The sequence below is a fragment of the Salvia miltiorrhiza genome, chromosome 8, assembly GCF_028751815.1.
Source record: "Salvia miltiorrhiza cultivar Shanhuang (shh) chromosome 8, IMPLAD_Smil_shh, whole genome shotgun sequence".
NCBI classification, from domain to species: domain Eukaryota; kingdom Viridiplantae; phylum Streptophyta; class Magnoliopsida; order Lamiales; family Lamiaceae; genus Salvia; species Salvia miltiorrhiza.
In genome coordinates this window covers 539,503-557,651 of record NC_080394.1, presented here as the reverse complement: position 1 = coordinate 557,651, position 18,149 = coordinate 539,503, and the positions used below count along the sequence as shown (strand labels likewise).

General features: G+C 38.8%; 3 protein-coding genes and 1 pseudogene across 4 annotated transcripts in view; all 4 read right to left on the bottom strand.

Moving 5' to 3' along the window:
* The window catches only part of LOC130999700 (probable disease resistance protein At1g58602), a 46,311-nt gene that overhangs the window by 242 nt on the left and 27,920 nt on the right, over positions 1 to 18,149 (bottom strand). The window contains exons 2-3 of one of the 2 annotated variants that reach the window (XM_057925318.1): positions 2,047 to 3,026; positions 128 to 1,893 (exon numbers count right to left, since the gene is read on the bottom strand). In XM_057925318.1, coding sequence (XP_057781301.1) covers positions 158 to 1,893; positions 2,047 to 3,026 — 2,716 coding nt within the window. In that variant the 3' untranslated portion in view covers positions 128 to 157. Of the gene's footprint in view, positions 1 to 127; positions 1,894 to 2,046; positions 3,222 to 18,149 lie in introns of those variants that run through there. The other variant, XM_057925317.1, reaches the window with a different exon arrangement.
* The window catches only part of LOC130999714 (6,7,8-trihydroxycoumarin synthase-like), a 57,504-nt gene that overhangs the window by 18,848 nt on the left and 20,507 nt on the right, over positions 1 to 18,149 (bottom strand). The window lies entirely within an intron of this gene.
* The window catches only part of LOC130999707 (probable disease resistance protein At1g58602), a 43,789-nt gene that overhangs the window by 12,624 nt on the left and 13,016 nt on the right, over positions 1 to 18,149 (bottom strand). The window lies entirely within an intron of this gene.
* LOC130999715 (acyltransferase GLAUCE-like) lies at positions 5,246 to 7,578 on the bottom strand (annotated as a pseudogene).

Below are 18,149 nucleotides of genomic sequence, written 5' to 3'. Positions count from 1 at the left end.
AAAAACCAAGACGATACAAGTTTAGAATGCGTCGTTAAAACCTTATCGAGATACCTATCTTTTCGAGAAAAACTAAAATTGAAGCAACATAATTGGGAATTGAGAATGAGATTGGTGCAAGCATTACCCGTGTGGAGACTAGATTAGTTATTCATCATCAATAGTCTCGGATGATAATTGAAGGGACATGGATGACTTTGTGGAAATCCTCTCCTGATGCCGATACCCTCTTCCCCATTTCCGGCATTCCAGTAATCTCCAGTTTCCGAAGAGTAGAAATGCCACTCAAACCATGTGGAAGCATCTTCAGACTTGAACAATCATAGATCTCCAATTCATAGAGAAGGGGCATGGCTCCTGCCTCCACTCTCCACTCCCTCAACTTTGGTAATTGAGATAGCGCAAGGAACGTGAGGCGAGGAAAACTGTTTGATGGACACGTCATCTCCTCCCCCACAAATGATTTCGTCCATAAATGCAAATATATCAAGCAAGGAAGGTTCCCCAGTATCCCCATTGGATCATCCTCAATCTCACATTCTGACAGGACCAAAGTTATAAGTTTTGAACTGATGAAGTCACTCCCGCACTCTGCCAGCGCCTTCCCTAACTTAACTTGAATCCACAAGGTATAAAGATTGGGACATGTGATTACCTTCTTCAGCGTTAACACTCCCTTATTTGTTCCTAACTCGCAACCCTTTTTGATTTCAACCAAACTATACAGTAACTTTTCCATGAGAGCAATGGCGTCGATGATGGCTGACAAGCTTTCGTTGTCGTATATTTTTGTTGAGAAAGTTCGCAGATTCTTCATTCTGTTCATACATTTTAAGTCATGCACTCTACTATCCAAATAACACACGGTCTCCAACTCAATCACTCCCTCGTCCAATGTCAATCGATAACGTCCAATTTTTTCCTCATCATAATCGGGAAGAAACAAGTGCTTTAAACGTACCATCTCCTTAAAAACATTTGGAACTTCAACATTCTTCGAAAGAGTTAAATCAAGGGTATCCATGTATACCAAATTCCTTATGGACGATGGTAGCTTATCAAAATCACATCTTTTTAAATACAAACGTCTAAGGTGAACAAGACTAGCGATTCCTTTTGATAACTTTCTTCCTTCAAATTTGAATCCCACCATAACTAGATCTCTCAGCAATTTGAATTTCTGAAAATCAACGATACCTTGCGGGGGAAACTCAACAATAACACCCGAACCTATATGATTGAACATTTGAAGAGACCTTAAATGTTCGCTACTATCTTCTCCCCAAGTGAGTGTAAGCTCGTCCGGTTCCACTTGAACTTCTTTCCAGAAATGTATAGCCAAATGCCGTATTTTCCTATGCGAGGAAGCTTTCCCACTTTGATACTCCAAACTCTGCACACCAAAATCCTCACTTCTCCCCAATTTCAAACATAGTTCTCTTACTACATCATGAAGTTTGCAGCTCCAATATTTTATTCCAGGTGCGACACCATCGAAAATTTCGACTTGGACGATGGACCTGGAGGCCAACTCACCCAAGTAGAGCTCTGCAATTTCCCTCAAAGTTTTGTCCTTGTCTCCAATAGAAATCATGCCTTGTGCTATCCACATCATATATAGATCGTTAGCATATATATCTTCATCCTCTTGAAATATACCCATATAGAGAAAGCATGACTTCAAATAATAGGGTAGACTTTCATAGCTTAAATTTAGCACTCCATCAATCTCACTTTCATCTCTATATATGAATTCTTTGACTAACTTCCACTCCATCATCGAATTTGTCTTTCTCAAGACCCCACCGAGTAAACAAATTGCCAACGGCAAATACCCACATTTCTTCACCATTTCTTTCCCAATTTTCTCAACATTTTCTTCCAATGCAAACTCTGCATTGAAAAACAAATAACAATTACTTGAATAGTAACTTTATAGCTTAATCATATCCTCTCATCTAATTTGGAACCGATGATGCAAAAAAGAAACTACAAGCAGGTAAATCTAGAATATTATTTGTAGACTAGAAGTCAAATCCAACTAACCTGGAATGTTGGTGTGGGGAAATGATTTCTTCTTGAGTAGTTCCAAAGCATCTTCCTCTTTTAGAAGCCCAAGTTTGACAGGGCATCCAATCTCCGCGACTTCCCGTTCGCGCGTGGTGATCAAGATTTTGCTCTGCAAATCTTGGACAAGGAAGGGATGCTTGAAGCCATCCCAATGAGAAGTTTCCCAAAGATCGTCAAAAACAATGAGGCATCTCTTCTCTTTTTGTATCTTGCATAGTCGCTCCTTCAACTCCCACTCGCTCAAACTTGTAGCATCTTCCCTTATTTTTGGCGCATCCTTCGTGTTTTGATGCTGTAGTTGCATGAGAACATCATTCCAAACTGATTGAAAGCTCTGACATTGCTGACTAATGCAAACCCATGCGGAAAGATCAAAGCTGGACTTGGTCTCGTTGTAGAGCTTTTTGGCAATGGTGGTCTTGCCTGATCCCCCCATTCCCCACACTGAAATTACTCGATGCTTTTCGTCTTCCACTAGGAGATGAAGAAGCTGCTTGAGCTCGTCCTTCATCCCCACAAAACAGTCTCCGATCTCGAATTCGGGGAAACTCTTCCTTGCCCTGTTGTTGGCGGACGAGCTTTCCCCTTCATCTGTATTGTTGATGATGCTCTTCTTTATGCCACTTTCTAACATTTCCTTGTTTATCCTTTCAAGTCGGGATTTGATTGGTGAAATCTCCGAGCCTAGTTGGTGGATTGACTTGTATTTTTGCAGACTGCAACTACATCTGCGGACGAGCTGTCTGAGGCCTCGTCTTCTCGTTGAAGTCACTTGATAAGCTGCGTGTCTTTCAATGGCAGCTTCCGCTCTGTACACAAGATCTTTGATCTCCGAGATCCAATTGAATATGGTGTCGCTTTCATGTCGTCTTCTATCGGCATCTTTGAGGAGACACTTCATCTCTTTGAGCTGCCACTCGAGCTCCTTCACTTGGTCACCCACACCAGATAAAAATCTTGCTTCTTCCAACAACAAATCTCGCAAGGTTTCTAGAGCCATCGACACCACTGCTTCTGCCATTGCAACAATCTGAGGGAATTCAAGCTCAGATTTCTTTGGCTTAATTGATTGGTGGAACAGTGTTGATTTGGTAGTGGTGAGAGTGAAGGAAATTAATGAAGGAAAAAGGATAAGGAGCATGTGGTAGTAATTGTGGGGATGGTATACCGACAAAATAGTTAAAAGATCGAATAAAGTGAAAAAATAACAAATTAAAGTTAATTTGTTGTTTACTTCTGCTTTCGTTCACGAAAATATGATTTAATTTAGCATTTTGGTCCGTCCATAAAAATATGTGACTGTATAACTTATTTTTAGCAATTATTTGACTAACTTGTGGGCCCATTTTCTACTCACTAACTTAATTAACTTTTTCCATTGTTTTAAATTTATAGACCATTTCTCCACTCATTAAATAAACAATACAAGTTTTCTGAAAACTTGTGTCATCGTCCTTTAGGCCATATTTTCGTTGACAGAGGGAGTAATTTTTAAATGATTTGTTAGATAATTTTTTTAAAAATATTATGTGTGAAAGAGATTGATAATATCATAAAAGAATGTGTGCAAAAATATAAACACCACATCTATATTAATCTATATCTATACTAACAGAAAAAGTGTTTTGGGCACAAAATTTAGATTGTCTATTTTAACCCCATTACATAATTTTGGTTGATAAATTTATCATTAGAAAACGAGATAGTAAAAATTTCTCCTTTTAAACTCCTTTATTTTCCATCATTTTCTATAAAATAGAATCCTATCATTTCTCATCTCTTCTTTTTCACTCCAAGAATGAATAATATTATTCCTTCATTTTTGGTGTAATAATATTATTCTTCTTCTTAATTTTCTTTTGTACAAAATGAGGGGGATAAAAAGGAAGGAATTAATTTAAAATGAGAAATTTTGTTATCTCATCTCGTACGGTCTTTAAATTTCTGTGTTTACTTATGTAACTTATAAAAAAATGATAAATTGAACACACTCTTAATTTATATAGGCTCAGCAAAAAAACGAAAGAGTACTTTGTTTGAAAGTAAAATATCTTGGTATGTGGTCAACATTTGCTGGGAATTGAGAGTGGGAGATAAATTTCTTATTTTATTGCATTTATTCAAGTGGGCCAAGTTTTATTTGAATATTTTCACATGCATGAGATGGGTCAATTTCTGACTGCCATGCTGTGCAAGGTACTAAACTTAATTATAAACACACTATGTTGGGCTAGTTTACTGTATATATATACTACGTACGATACATGTATATATACATTATTAATTTGACAATAATTGTAAGGTACGGTTAGGAAATTATAAACATCTTTTAAATATAACGTAATGAATTATGAATACATGATGAATTATTATTATTATTAGCTTTTATGAAGCAAAACGATGAATTCATTTAGCAAAGTAATGAATTCACGATTAAAGATTGAAAGTAGTTTATATATATAAAGAGAGCGAGAGAAAGAAAGGTCCAAATGAGTCGACATATATATATATCTTATAAAATTAATGGGAAACTACGTACCCACTTTAAATTGAATCGTGAAGATCTATTATGAATTTATATTTTATTGAATGAATTTGTAAATAAAGAATCAAATTTCAGCTTGGATGTCTATTTAGGAATTAACGATATACTAATACTCCCTTCATCTCACAAAAAAAATGATTTTTTTGTTATTTTAGACCGTCTCAAACAATATGAACATTTCTATTTTTGCAACACTGCCCCATCATAATCCTTTTATTTTTCATAAAGTGATCTCTTTTAATTCCACTCACAATATACTTCTATATAACATTTCTTAAACACCGTGTCATTCACAAATGTTCGTGTTTTTATGAAACTGAGAGAGTATTTTAAAGAGTTTCGTCTACGAGATAGTATTTCGATTTTCGAGGAGTTGTTTGTGGTGAGTGTGTGCAAGCGGTGGAAATATCATAGCCAAAGCCGCTCTGCGACAATTGCAGCCGTCCAAAAAGTTTGATTGAAATTCATTTGTCAAATCCCAATTCGACAAAGTCAAATAAATTACTAAATGAAAGTTTGTGTTGTTTTGATAGGAAAAGAAAAATCTGGATCTAAGTGTTGTGATTTTCTATGTAGTAATGGAAGTAGTTAAGAATCACAAACTCAGCTGAGAAAACAAAAACAACGATAAGAACTAAAATCCTCACAACTATATAGCTAATTATCACAAATAATTGAAAGATGCAACATATATAAATTATAAACAATTACATAAGGATATGTTACATCAATTAATTAATTTCATCATCCAAGAAATTCATAAAAGAGTGCCTCAAATCGTACCATCTCTTCCGCCGGCAACGCCACCATGGCGGCAACTCCGTCATCAACAGCATCACGAAAAATCCAACATATATCCTTCCGATGGTTCACGATGGGGCAGCTATAAATCGGTTTTCCCCATGGGTACCCGACTTGGTCAAACCCTAACCCTAGCCACGAGGCAATGAGATAATCACCGTGGGGGACCCCACGGTGCACCTCGAGCCAGTCAAAAGCTGATTTGGCATATTCATAAGTCATATCGTTAATCCTATTGGAGATTAGCTCCACTAGTCTCGAAAAAGGCCCTTTTTCGAGGTCCTCAAATGTGGTTGAAATCCCTATAGGCAGCACTCCGTTGCCACTATATGAAAGTGGAAGTTGTGGATTTACCCTCGACCTTAAATTGATAGAAGTCAATACAGTCGAATATTCATCCTTTTTATGCCCTAGGTCACCGGAAAAGGCGTGGCACCACCACATAAGCGCCGCCGCCACCTTAAAGGTGCTAATCTTTGTATTTTCATTGGTAGCACTTTTGGCCTTGACCTTTAGGTTAGTTATGTCAGTTGGGTTTAATTTAAAAATTCAAAAATTTAATTCTTCTCGGTTACAATCATACACGGGCGGGCGAGAGCCTTCTCCGGTTGGGAGATTGAGGTCGAGGTATTCGTGGTGGGGGAATGCCACTTGAGGCGGAGATCTAGCGGAGAGGAGGCGGCGATTGTTGCAAGGGACGACGGCCAAGGGCTCGTCGTCGAAAGCTTGCGAGGCTAGGTTTTCCATGAATGCCTTGGCACCCATGCCGTCGAGTATGATGTGATTAGTTGACATGCCAATCGCAAATCCACCACACTTGAATGATGTGATCTAGAAATAGACACCGGTAAAAATTCAAGTGATGAATGTCTGAAGTCATCAAAAATTTCAAATTCAAATCTTACCGTACATAATTTTTCAATTTTTTATTCAATAATTGAAAAAATAGAAATCCATGTTATAAATGTAAGGATGATATAAGTCGGTAAGATGAAATATGAGATCTAAATAAATACTATATATTATAAAAGATATCAAAAAACACTACCTCTGAATGATGTGACATGACATTCCATACCCATTTTCAAAAAAGACATTCCAGACCCATAGTGTTGAAATTAAAAAAAGATATATATATGCATTTGTGAGTTTCTTTAGTTTAATGTTTTTGAATTGGATCCCTCTAATTTCATTTGTAGACATGATTCATGTTTTTTCAAATCTTATCCCTGAACTTATTGGTTAAAACTAAAAGTTCTTATACTTTAAATTAATTAATATAGGTAATCATAATATAGACATATCTAAATTATGCATTCTCAGCATAAAAAACAAACTCAATTTCTTTTTGATAAATTTACGATATTAAATAAAAAACAAACTCAATTTTAATAAAGAAACTACAAATATTCAATCAAAAGAAGTGGACATAAATATGCATATGGATTAATTTATATAAATATAGAGCGATTTGCAAAAATAATCAAACTTTAAAAAATGCAAAAATAATATCTTTATTAAATCATGTAAAATGGCCCGACCTTTAAAATATTTCAAAAAAAAAAATAGTCCTAAAAAGAAACAGTAACATGAAAAACGTAACGGACTTACCACAATCGGCCAAAAAAACACAAAGAGGTTTATCATCATGGGCCAAATTCTCCAACTTCTCAACTGCAAGCTGCCGATATCCCAAATTTGGATGAATCAAACAATCCCCATCTAGTGAAATTTCAGACGAAGCCACGACGAATCCGGCCCCGGCCCCGTTGCAATCGATCTCTAGGCGCCCCGTTTGGGGGTTCAATTCCAACCTCCCCGCCATGAAATCGTATGGAACCAGCACTCTTCGCAGCGCGATTTTGAGCTTTTCAGCAACAATTTGAGGTGGGAAATCTGGATTTCTCTTGAAGAAATGGGCTGTTGGGATGTTGTAATCAAGAATTTGGTCAATGTTAGACAAGAAGATTGACTTTGGCTGAGTCTTTTCTTGTGATGGAGATACTAAGGAGTATTCTTGAAATGTGATCTTGAGATCTTCGAATGATGGAATTGGTGAGAGGGATGTCATGATTTGATCTGATTTTCTGCTTTCCTTTGAGATCTCTCTTGTAGTTTTGTAGTGGGAAGAGAGGGATGATCTTGTCGGAATAAAATATACTCCACGTTCATGTGGGGAGGGGGGCTCAAGCCCCCACCAAGCAATTTTTTATTTATATAAGATAATCAAATTAATTATTGGTTTTTTTGTACTATCTTTTGTTCAATTCTAGAATAGACGACGGTGTTGAGGACCGTCGTCTATGACCGCTCTATATAGACGACGAGCTTCTATAGTTCTATATATAAACCATCGTCTATATATAGGTATAATAGATGATAGTTTTGAAGAACTGTTGTCTATATCGTGTTGTCTATGACATGAATTCTTGTAGTGTGGGGATGCATGCTCGGTTTGTAGAATTAGATAAGATTAGTCTTGTAATATCTTGTTCAGTTCAATAAATATGGCTCAATATTTAATCTCAAGATTATGCCACGTAGGATTAGTCATGGCGTATGAGTCTTGGCTGACAAAAATAATTTCGAGTAATCTCGGGCCAATTCAATCCCTCAGGACAATATAATCTCGAACAACGGAAAATTTCTCGAATTGAAGGATTAATTTGAGGATCATGAGACGGATTTTATTTGTAAAATTCAATTCATATTACACGTCTATTGCGACAAAGTACATGTGCTTCCAACGTGAAATATTTGCAGATCGATGTGATATGATCACATAGGGGTGGGCTACCGTGAGAGCACATCTTAAAATAAGAAATAAGAGCAATTTTTAATGTATGAATTTTATGTAGAACACGTATGAATTCGCTGTATAAAGGTATGAATTATGAAAAATAATTTTTTGCTACCTTTGAGATTCGAACCCAGGACCATAAATCCATCCAACAGGATTACGAATCAACCGTAGATCTTCATGATCTAAGGGCTGAAAATGATTCTTATTTTCTATCTTAAGAAATGTTCTTATTTTAGCCCTTCCCTGATCACATAAACTTATCTTTTACGAAAAATAGAAAAGAAAACAAACAATAGAAAAGGACAAACTTAATAATTTGCATGTCTACCAAAATAATACTATATATGTCAAGTTGTATCTAATTATTGAGCCTAGACATATTTGAATTAATACATAATGGTAAGATTTCTCAATCAAAATTCACGTGAAACATGTCAAATTAAATACTGCTAAGATTCGTGATTAGTCACGATTGTACGAAAAAGATGGATGTTGATGACGTTTAGCAGAAGAATTTTAAAATTAATAAAACTCAACAACTATTATTACTTTAATGATTTTTAATTGATTTGGTGTTTTAAAACTCGTACATTCGTGTAAGAGAAGTTGTGTTGGTCGATATCTATGCAAATTATTGGCTGAGTTGGTAAGAATTGCTAGCATTTCTATTACTTCTAAGACACCTATTATCTTAAAACAATAAAAAAAATATATAAATAATATTTTTTTAATAACTATATATATATAATCATGAGAAATTAAGTTTCCAAACAATAAATTCAAAATATGTATACATTTCGAACATAGCTTATTACAAAATTACATGTGTCCTGAAGTTAAATATTTCACAAAATTAAAATGATAGTTGCATCATGCAAGTAGGATTGAACCAAAGACCTGACCTCTCACAAAGAAGAGTCTTTAGGTGTCTCAATATATCACTTGAGCTAGATTTCGTCTGCATGAATTATATCCTTAAGTACTCACTTCGTTTTCGAATAAGTGTCTCCAGACGTTAAAAATGTATATCAATAAAGTAGATAAATATACTCATTTTACCCTAATAATTTTTATTTTTATATAAATATTATAAATTGATAAATCAATAATAGGACACAACATTACATAAACATTGTAGGACATAGCATCCGAACTAATATCCTTTTTATTGTTTACAAGGACATTACCCACACACTAAATAAACACCATAAACTTTACAAAACACACACTAATTAAAAACCATAAATTTTAGGCACAAGTAGTAGGGCATTTTTCTTAGGGGTGGAATTAAATCTACCCACTTCAATAAAACATCTTACAAAACTACCCACTTTGAAAGTCAAAGCCGAAAAGTACACTTGATGGTGATGGATTGCTTTGTTTTTTGTAAAAGTTCTTACACTTTTCTTACACAAGTACAATTGTGTAAGAAAATGTGTAAGATAGGTAGTTAAAAATGCACAAAAGCAGATAAATGTGCAATTATTGTAAGATGATTGACGTATAATGCCCTAAGTTTGAAAATAATGAAGGTAAGTTTGTGTATAATAAAACAGTAATACGAGGATGTAAAAAATTGTACTTTAAGTATATTTGGAAACAAAAAAAATTCTAAACATAATGTATACATTATCCGCCAGTAAAAAATAGCCGTTCGAAATAGCCGCCGGGTTTTTTATCCTGGCGGCTATTTCTAGCGGCTATTGTTTTCTGGCGGATAATGTATTCATTAGGTTCAGAATTGTTTTTTGTTTCCAAATATACTTAAATTTCAATTTTTTACATCCTCCTATTACTTTTTTATTATACACAAACTCCGTTTAATTTTGTATTCTTTTTTTAAAATATATTCTATGAAGTAGAAATACATAATAGGCTTGTATTTAGACAAATTTGGATCATAGTGGTGTAATAAGTCTCGAATTTTTGATTTTATTTTATTTAACATGAATTAATATAGCCTAACACATAAAATAATAGAAAATATTGGATAAAAAAAATATATAATCATATATTATGAAACAGTAAAATATTAGAGAGCCTACCACATACGTATCCGCCAGTAATTAGTATCCGCTAGAATTAGCCGCGTGAAAGAAACCCTAAGCGGCTACTTCTCGCGGATACTTTTTACTGGCGGATAATAGTACCATGTCATTTATAACTGGTTTTTATATCACAATATATATAAATTTTATTTATTAGAGTTCATATTAATGGTTGTTGTATTTTTTTTCAATTTTGAAGAACTAAAGCTAGTTCAATTGTGATTGGACAATTCAACCGGCAACTCTAGTATGGGAATCTATAGGCTTTGCAGAAAAGTGTAATTCACGGGTATTGGAACTTGGGCACGGCTTTTGTGGGTTTCTTTGACCACATTGAAGATTTGATAAGGCCGAAATCTTGGGTAGGGCCCATTAGGCTAATTTTTTATGTTAAATTAGGGTAGAATTTTTTAGAAGCAGCCGCACCATCACCACATTCAAGCGGATACTGAATTTTTTCGTGTGAGAGTGAGAAGCAGCCGCTGCTTCATTTTTTAAAACGAGGAGTTCATTCGGTCTTTCTTCAAATCCATTCACGCCATGGCTTCTTCTTCAAACCAAGTAAGTATACTACATTTTTAAAATAATAACGTTTTTAAAATTCACGGTTTACTGTATTATGCATAAAATAATACCGTTTTTTAGGTTATTCAGAATTTAAAAATTTATATCGTATTAATTAAAAAATATAGAACCATAATTCAGTAATATCCGCCAGTAATTAAGTTTTTTAAGAAGTAGCCGCCGGGTTTTTTCAAACCCAGCGGCTACTTCTTAAAACAATTATTTACTGGCGGATATTACTTAATAGTGGTTCTATATTTTTTTATTTATGTTTGTAGTAATTTAATAGTTAATTATTCATTATTATTAGTTGATGTTTGTTAATTAATTATGTTTTGTAAATTTAGTTATTCATTATGTTTATAGTATTGAATTTTGTTTTGTACTTGTAAGAAAATGTTAGATATATATGTTAGTTATATATGTTTTGTATGTGTTAGATACACTTGTTGAATTTATTTGTTTTGTATTTGTATAGTAATTAATTTTGATTTAGATATATAGTATTTATATAGTGTAGTTGAGTGTTGTTACAAGTTTGAGTATAGTTTCAGTGTTGTTAGAATTTTTATTTAGTTGAAGCATATTTAGATATATTTAATCGTCTATTTAGATCATTAGGGTAATGTTACTGTATTACGCATAAAATAATAACGTTTTTTGGGTTATTCAGAATTTAAAAATTGATAACATACTAATAAAAACATATAGAACCATAATTACCTAATATCCGCCAGTAATTAAGTTTTTTAAGAAGTAGCCGCCGGGTTTGAAAAAACCCAGCGGCTACTTCTTAAAACAATTAATTACTGGCGGATACTTGTTTATTGTGGTTTTATATTTTTTTATTTATGTTTCTAGTAATTTAATAGTTAATTATCCGTTATTATTAGTTGATGTTTGTTACTTCATTATGTTTTGTAAATTGAGTTATTTTTTGTATTGAATAGGTCCGTTATTCGAGGCCCGAGCAAATCAATCGTCCAACAGTTGAGATCAGTTCGTACAACAATATCACTTACCTATCGACAGTAGTCCAGAGACTACACGACATTGGCGGTTTTGCACTGGAGAATACGTTCAGGCAGGGGTGCTTTGGGGATTTGTTGGATTGGCAGCCGGGCCAGAAGTGCAATGCTGCATTGCACCATATTGTCTCTCGTCATCTTCAGATCACGGCCTTCGATGAGGATGATGAGATCTCCTTCTACATCAACGGGAGGAAGGTTGAGTTTACTCCGAGAGATTTCGCTCTCGTGACAGGATTGTCCTTTGGGGATGATCCTTTTGACCCCGAGGCTGAGCACGATCTGAGCGAGGCACGGACATTTAGAAAATTTTGCAGCTCTAAGAGGGTGTCAGTGCGGGACCTGGCGGATATATATTTCGACACCGGCAAACTAGTAAATGACCCCGACGGCGGGTTGTACCTCCGTGTGGCCCACTTGTTGGTGCTACACGCATTTGTACTAGGAGTGGATGTGCGACGACCCGTGCAGTCCTGGACTTGGAAGCTGGTGGATGATTTGCCGGCCTTTTCCAGATTTCCTTGGGGATCGTGCGCGTATAGGAGCTTGAACTACAGGTTGAAGCACAGCACAATCAAACCGGATTGTAAAAAGTATCACTTCTACGGTCCTTCTTGGGCCCTATTCATTTGGGGTCTTGAGAAAATTCCCGAATTGGGCCCAGCCTTAGCCATATGCAATGCGGGGGTTTACCCCAGATTTCGGAGGTGGGCGTTCGTGAAGACCAAGTTGGATGGGTTACAGAGTTTTTTTGAGTCTCCGGTAATAATTTAGTTGTTTATTTGTTAATATTATTTTATTTTATGAATATTAATGTTTAACTACATTTTTTTTGTTTCTAGGAGAACGGGATATTGGAGATGATCCCCGATGAGTACGAGGCCAAGACATCTTACTGGCAATCGGTGGTAGGCGGCAATGCCGGGATAGGGGTTCGAGTACCAGAGCCGGCAGTCTTTGGTCATAGGCAGCCTCAGGCGCGCTACACTGGTGGGGACCACAACGAGGATGCTCCTGAGCATCAACCTCGGCGTCGCAGTATGAGACAGGATACTGGCAAGCGCCCGAGGGGACAAATAGTGGACACCTCATCGAGCAGCAGCCATCACGATCAGAGCATTGGGGGCGATCACCCCGTTGATTCTGGTCGAAGGTCTCACAGTCACAGAGCCCCGAGGCCTAGGCACGAGGATGCTCCTGCACCATCACAGTGGAGCGAGGAGGATTGGCAGCGCATGCAGCACATGATGCGCGAGAGTGAGGGTCGGATAGCGAGGAACGTGGAGGACAGCCTGTTCAGGAGGCTTAAGAATTGGTTCGAGGAGACGTTTGATGCTATGCGTTGCCGATGCTCGCATAGCACTGATGTTCACGTGCCCAGACCTGCTCCACGATCACAGTCTGACAGGAGACGCGAGCCCGACTCCGATCCGGCGCAGCCTACATCCTCAGAGGCCCCATCGACTCACCGATCCCCTGCACACGAGTCTCCTGCACGAGAGGTGGGACAGACTACTGGTGATGTCATGCACACCCCGCAGTGGCAGCATGATCCGTTTGGACACCCGACTAGTTTTGGGCATGTGCAGACTCCGCACATGGGTGTCCACCACATGCCCCTATTCGAGGCGTCCAGTTCTTATGGTGGGCCACGCTACTCGTGGGCTGAGCCGGGGTCGAGTTCAGCATACCCTTTTGAGCCGGCCCGTTCTTCGGCTCCGATGATGACTCGAGATGAGATGAACGAGTATTGGAAGCAGTTTACAGGGGTATGTTGTCGTTGCATTAAATTTACAAGTCATTTAATTTAAATTATGTCAACACTTGTTTAACTTGCGTTGTTTTAAGTGAATTACAGGGAGTTTCTGAGGCAGTTTCTGAGGCAGTAGCTGCTGTTCCCCTCAGTATTTGCCCTCCAGAGGCTCCACGCAGAAGTCACCGAGAACGGAACCCGTCGGCTGCACTTCGATCACCATACGTGCACAGCGCCGTGCCGAGACCCGTCGACTCACAGTATGTTGACGGGTTTGATCGTATGATGAAAGCTGGCAACCGTGGCAACTACCGGACGATGTCGGTGGCAGAGAGCGAACACCCTCTCCCGTTTAGCTTTTGGACCACTATGCAAAACACGAGGACTGACCTCTCGTCCAATGTTGGTTAATTTATGAATCAGTTGTTATCATCTAAGTCTGGTCACTTGTTACTAACATTTTAGAACGTGCAGGCTGTTGATTGCTACATGATGACGATGAGATCGAGGTTGATGAGGGGTGATGACTTGATAGACGGTGTTGATGCGAGGACCACTATCGTATTGGATACAGAATTATTCGTAAGGGTTTAATTAAATTTTATGCTGTTATAATCAAATATGCTTTTAATATAATGTTTAATTGCTGCAGAAATATTTCGATGATGAATGGAGGAAGTTAATGTCAGAATGGCGCAGTATGTTTACCTCGAGGGCAGAAGGACGGCTTCAGTGGTCCGACGGTGTTTATGCTAAATGGACGCCGCATAGCAAGAAGATGTATCTGGTGCATGGCCATGGGGTATCTTCGACTCATGGCACTTGGATGCATGCGACAACGGTACACATATATATCTACAGTAATTTTATGTTGGAGTAGTTCATTTTTTATTTCCTCTTGACCAATTGCCCCGTCGGCTACTTGTGCAGCTCATTTTGCCTATACATGTGTGTGGACGTTACATTACATGCCGAGTGGATTTGCTCAGCGGTATTTGCGACATCTTCGATTCGCAGTTGTTCAAGACCATGCCGCAGCCGCGCCACGATCTGATTGCCGCCCTATATCCGATGGGGTGCCTGTTGGGTAAGATGCTTGATGTGTGCCAGTGGTTCGAAAGGACCACGATTGTCCAAAACCCGTTGGAAAACCTCTCATGGAGAAGGTTAAAAATCCAATATGCCGACGCCTCTGAGCAGTTTGAGCAGCCAGATCAATGCAGCTCCGGTGTTTATGCGTGCATGTATGTGGAGCGTCTGATTTCAGGGTCGCCGAGCATTGCGTGGGGCAATGGGCACGCCGCCGACTATAGGCGCAAGATAGGCAGTAGCATCTATGAGTTTTGCATCCCCGCATCGAAATAGATTATGTATTCAAACATTTAAATGATAATTATGCAAATGACGTTTTGCTTAGATGTTGGAGTATATGTTTGAGTATTTTTATATGAGTTTCCACTTGCATTCTAGATAAAATCATGAAATTGAAACATTTAATGAACTATCCGCCAGTAAATAATTATCCGCGATCAGTAGCCGCCTGAAAAAAATTCAGCGGCTAATCACGGCGGATAATTAATTTCTGGCGGATACTTGTGCTAAACGTCTTATTTGATAGTTTAATGCATAACAAAGCTATCTTTGGATATTTTATGCTATTAACTAAACTTTTATATAAAACATTGTTCACTTCTCCAAAGTCTCATTCATAATTTCAACTCATAATTGTTAAGACATGTAAATGTTGGTCATTCCTAAAGGCGTGTGTTTTCTGCTTCAAATATTTCAAATCAGGCAGCACAATAGCTTCTAAAACATCAAAAAAATGCTAATTATCAAAGTATCCGCCAGTAAATAATTATCCGCGACCAGTAGCCGCTGATGTTTTTTGTTGGGCGGCTACTAGTGCTAAGCCATTAATTACTGGCGGATAGTGAGCATTCCATGGTTTTTGCTAGTTCATAGATATTATGCAAATGACACCACTTCGAAATTTATTCAATCAGTATCCAATACTCCCAACTTCAGAACATCAATTACTGGAATGAAAAAACATCAATATCCATCGAAATTTAATATAAAAAGAAATTATACTACTGCTCCCAGCCCGTACCCTTGCATGCTCTACGTGTGTGGCCAGGCGACCCACATAGACCACAGGTTTTGGGTGCTCGTTTTCCCAGACTACTTGATGCATCCGCTGCAGTAGTCCTTTGAGTCGGCCTCTCACCAGCTGAAGGAATTCTAGATTCTCTTGGTCGACCAGCTTGTCGTCGCGAAAGGTTTGGCAAAACAATATCAGTTGCAACTTCAAACGGAATCTCCCAGTGCTCTAAGGGAGGCAAGTGATTTACTGGACCGGAGTATGTTTGAACCAGTGAACTCCGCAGGTAGTAAGCTTCCACGTAATCTTCCACTGGCTCTTTCGCCTCACTGCGAAAAGAATGATTATATTTACTAGGCATCTAATAACTGTAATTTTATAATAAAATAGATTTAGCATACGTAATGGCTGCGATCGCATGAGAACACGGCATGCCGTCCAGGTCGAATTCATTGCATTCACAGCTCTTCGCTTGAAGGTCAACCATGAAGCGACGATCACCAGCACGAACCCTGTATTTTCTCTCGGAGGTCCTCTTCGCAGTGTAGCGACGACTCTTTGAGATCTCCGCACTTATCTTCTGTGTTGCCTCTGGAGTGAGAAGATCATCGCTCTCCTCCGCAGACGCCAGTCTGTCATTGAACCACTGCTCCAGAACCATCCTGATTGCCTCCAGCATGGAGCATATAGGAAGGCGTCTGGCCCACAACAAACGGGCATTCAAAGCCTCGGCAGCATTAGATGTAAGAAAACTATAACGGGTCACCGGACTTTGTGATCGTGCCCACTTCTCAGGGCCTACGCGCATCAACTTCCCGTACGCCGCCGGCTTCAATTGAGCCATCGCCGACATTGCACGTGAAAATTCTGAGTCCGTGTAGGCGTATGCAGCCTGCCGGAAAAGCTCAACAACAGCTTGCCCGTAGCCCTTAATTTTGTTCTGCAAGTGGTAGTAGCAAAGACCGTGAGTAGCATTTGGTAACTCGCTCTTCACAGCATTAGCAATGGAGACATGCGCATCAGAGACAACTAGTAAGTCGTTGGGCTGACCAAAAGTTTGTCTCACATTTGAGAGGAACCACTTCCATGACTCATCATTCTCGATCGGCCCGACACCAAATGCCAACGGAAAAACTTGCTCGTTTGCGTCTTTTGTCACGGCGACGAACAAAATGCCATTGTTCTTCCCCTTCAAGTGTGTGCCGTCGACCACAATCACTGGTCGAAGCGAAAAGAAGAAAGGTGTGATGGAAGCCGCAAGAGCAAGAAACAGATGCTTGAACCGGTTGTTTTCGTCTACTTCCAAATCCATCACGGTGCCTGGATTCGCTTGACATAGGGCATACAAATATTTGGGCAGAAGAAGGAATGAATCATCAATTCGACCGTATATCTTCTCTAAGCTGAGATTTCTTGCACGCAGCGCGACATCATATTTGATTCTGACGCCAAATTCACGTAACAACTCCGACATAATAGATTTCGGCTTAATGACCTCGCCGTCATCGCGTATTCTTTTTTCCACATAAGCTGCAACCACATTCGAATGTGCCTTTATTCGTTTCAAAATGCCCAACTCCCCTTCGCAAGAGTGCTCTTTAAACTTATGCACTCCCCACATCCCTCCGCCGTGACAAGATGCACGCAGGTCGAACTTGCACTTATCAGAGTGCTTGCACTTGTAATAGAGGCGTCCCTGATCTGAGCGTACAACTTTTGCCTCAGCCCCTTGCTTCATATTCCAGAAGCCAACAGCAAGGACCAATTCTTCTTTACTGTTGTAAAAAGAGTTCTTCCCCAAATCAGCAACTCTGGACAGCTCACTCTCGCGAGCAAACAGCGAAGTCGTGGCGTCCACTGGAATCAACGGAACTATCCAATTAGATAGATCACCGGTCGAGTCCGTCGGATTTCCGTGACGGGTTCTACTTTGTCGGATCCAACCTGCTCGCTCAGTCGCCGTGAACTTTATCAGATCATCGTCTACTAAATCCTCAGAGGCGGCAGAATCTGTGCCCGACTCGTTCGTTGGATCGTATTCTTCGTCTTCTTCATCAGAATCGTCATCAGGTTCTTCGGCTTCGTCTTCAGGTTGTACGGCTTCATCCGTCCGCACCTCGTTGAATCTCCCGCATATTTCATTCAGATTCCATGCGGATTCGTCCAACGGTTGCCCATCCCATGAAAAGTACTGTGTTGGAGGCGCGCTCTCGCGAGCATGATACGACGTCTCATACTGACTAGATTGTGCTTCATCATCTCCGTATCCTGAAGCCTGGCCAAAATCAAAAGTAGGGATGTATGCTTCTTCGACCGGGTCGTTGTTGTGCTCAACGTACACCATGGGATATTCGGCAGTTTCCAACAAGCCTTGCACATCATCGTCGTCACTTATTACGCATTTCTTCTCCCTTCCAAACCGATTGGTCGCCA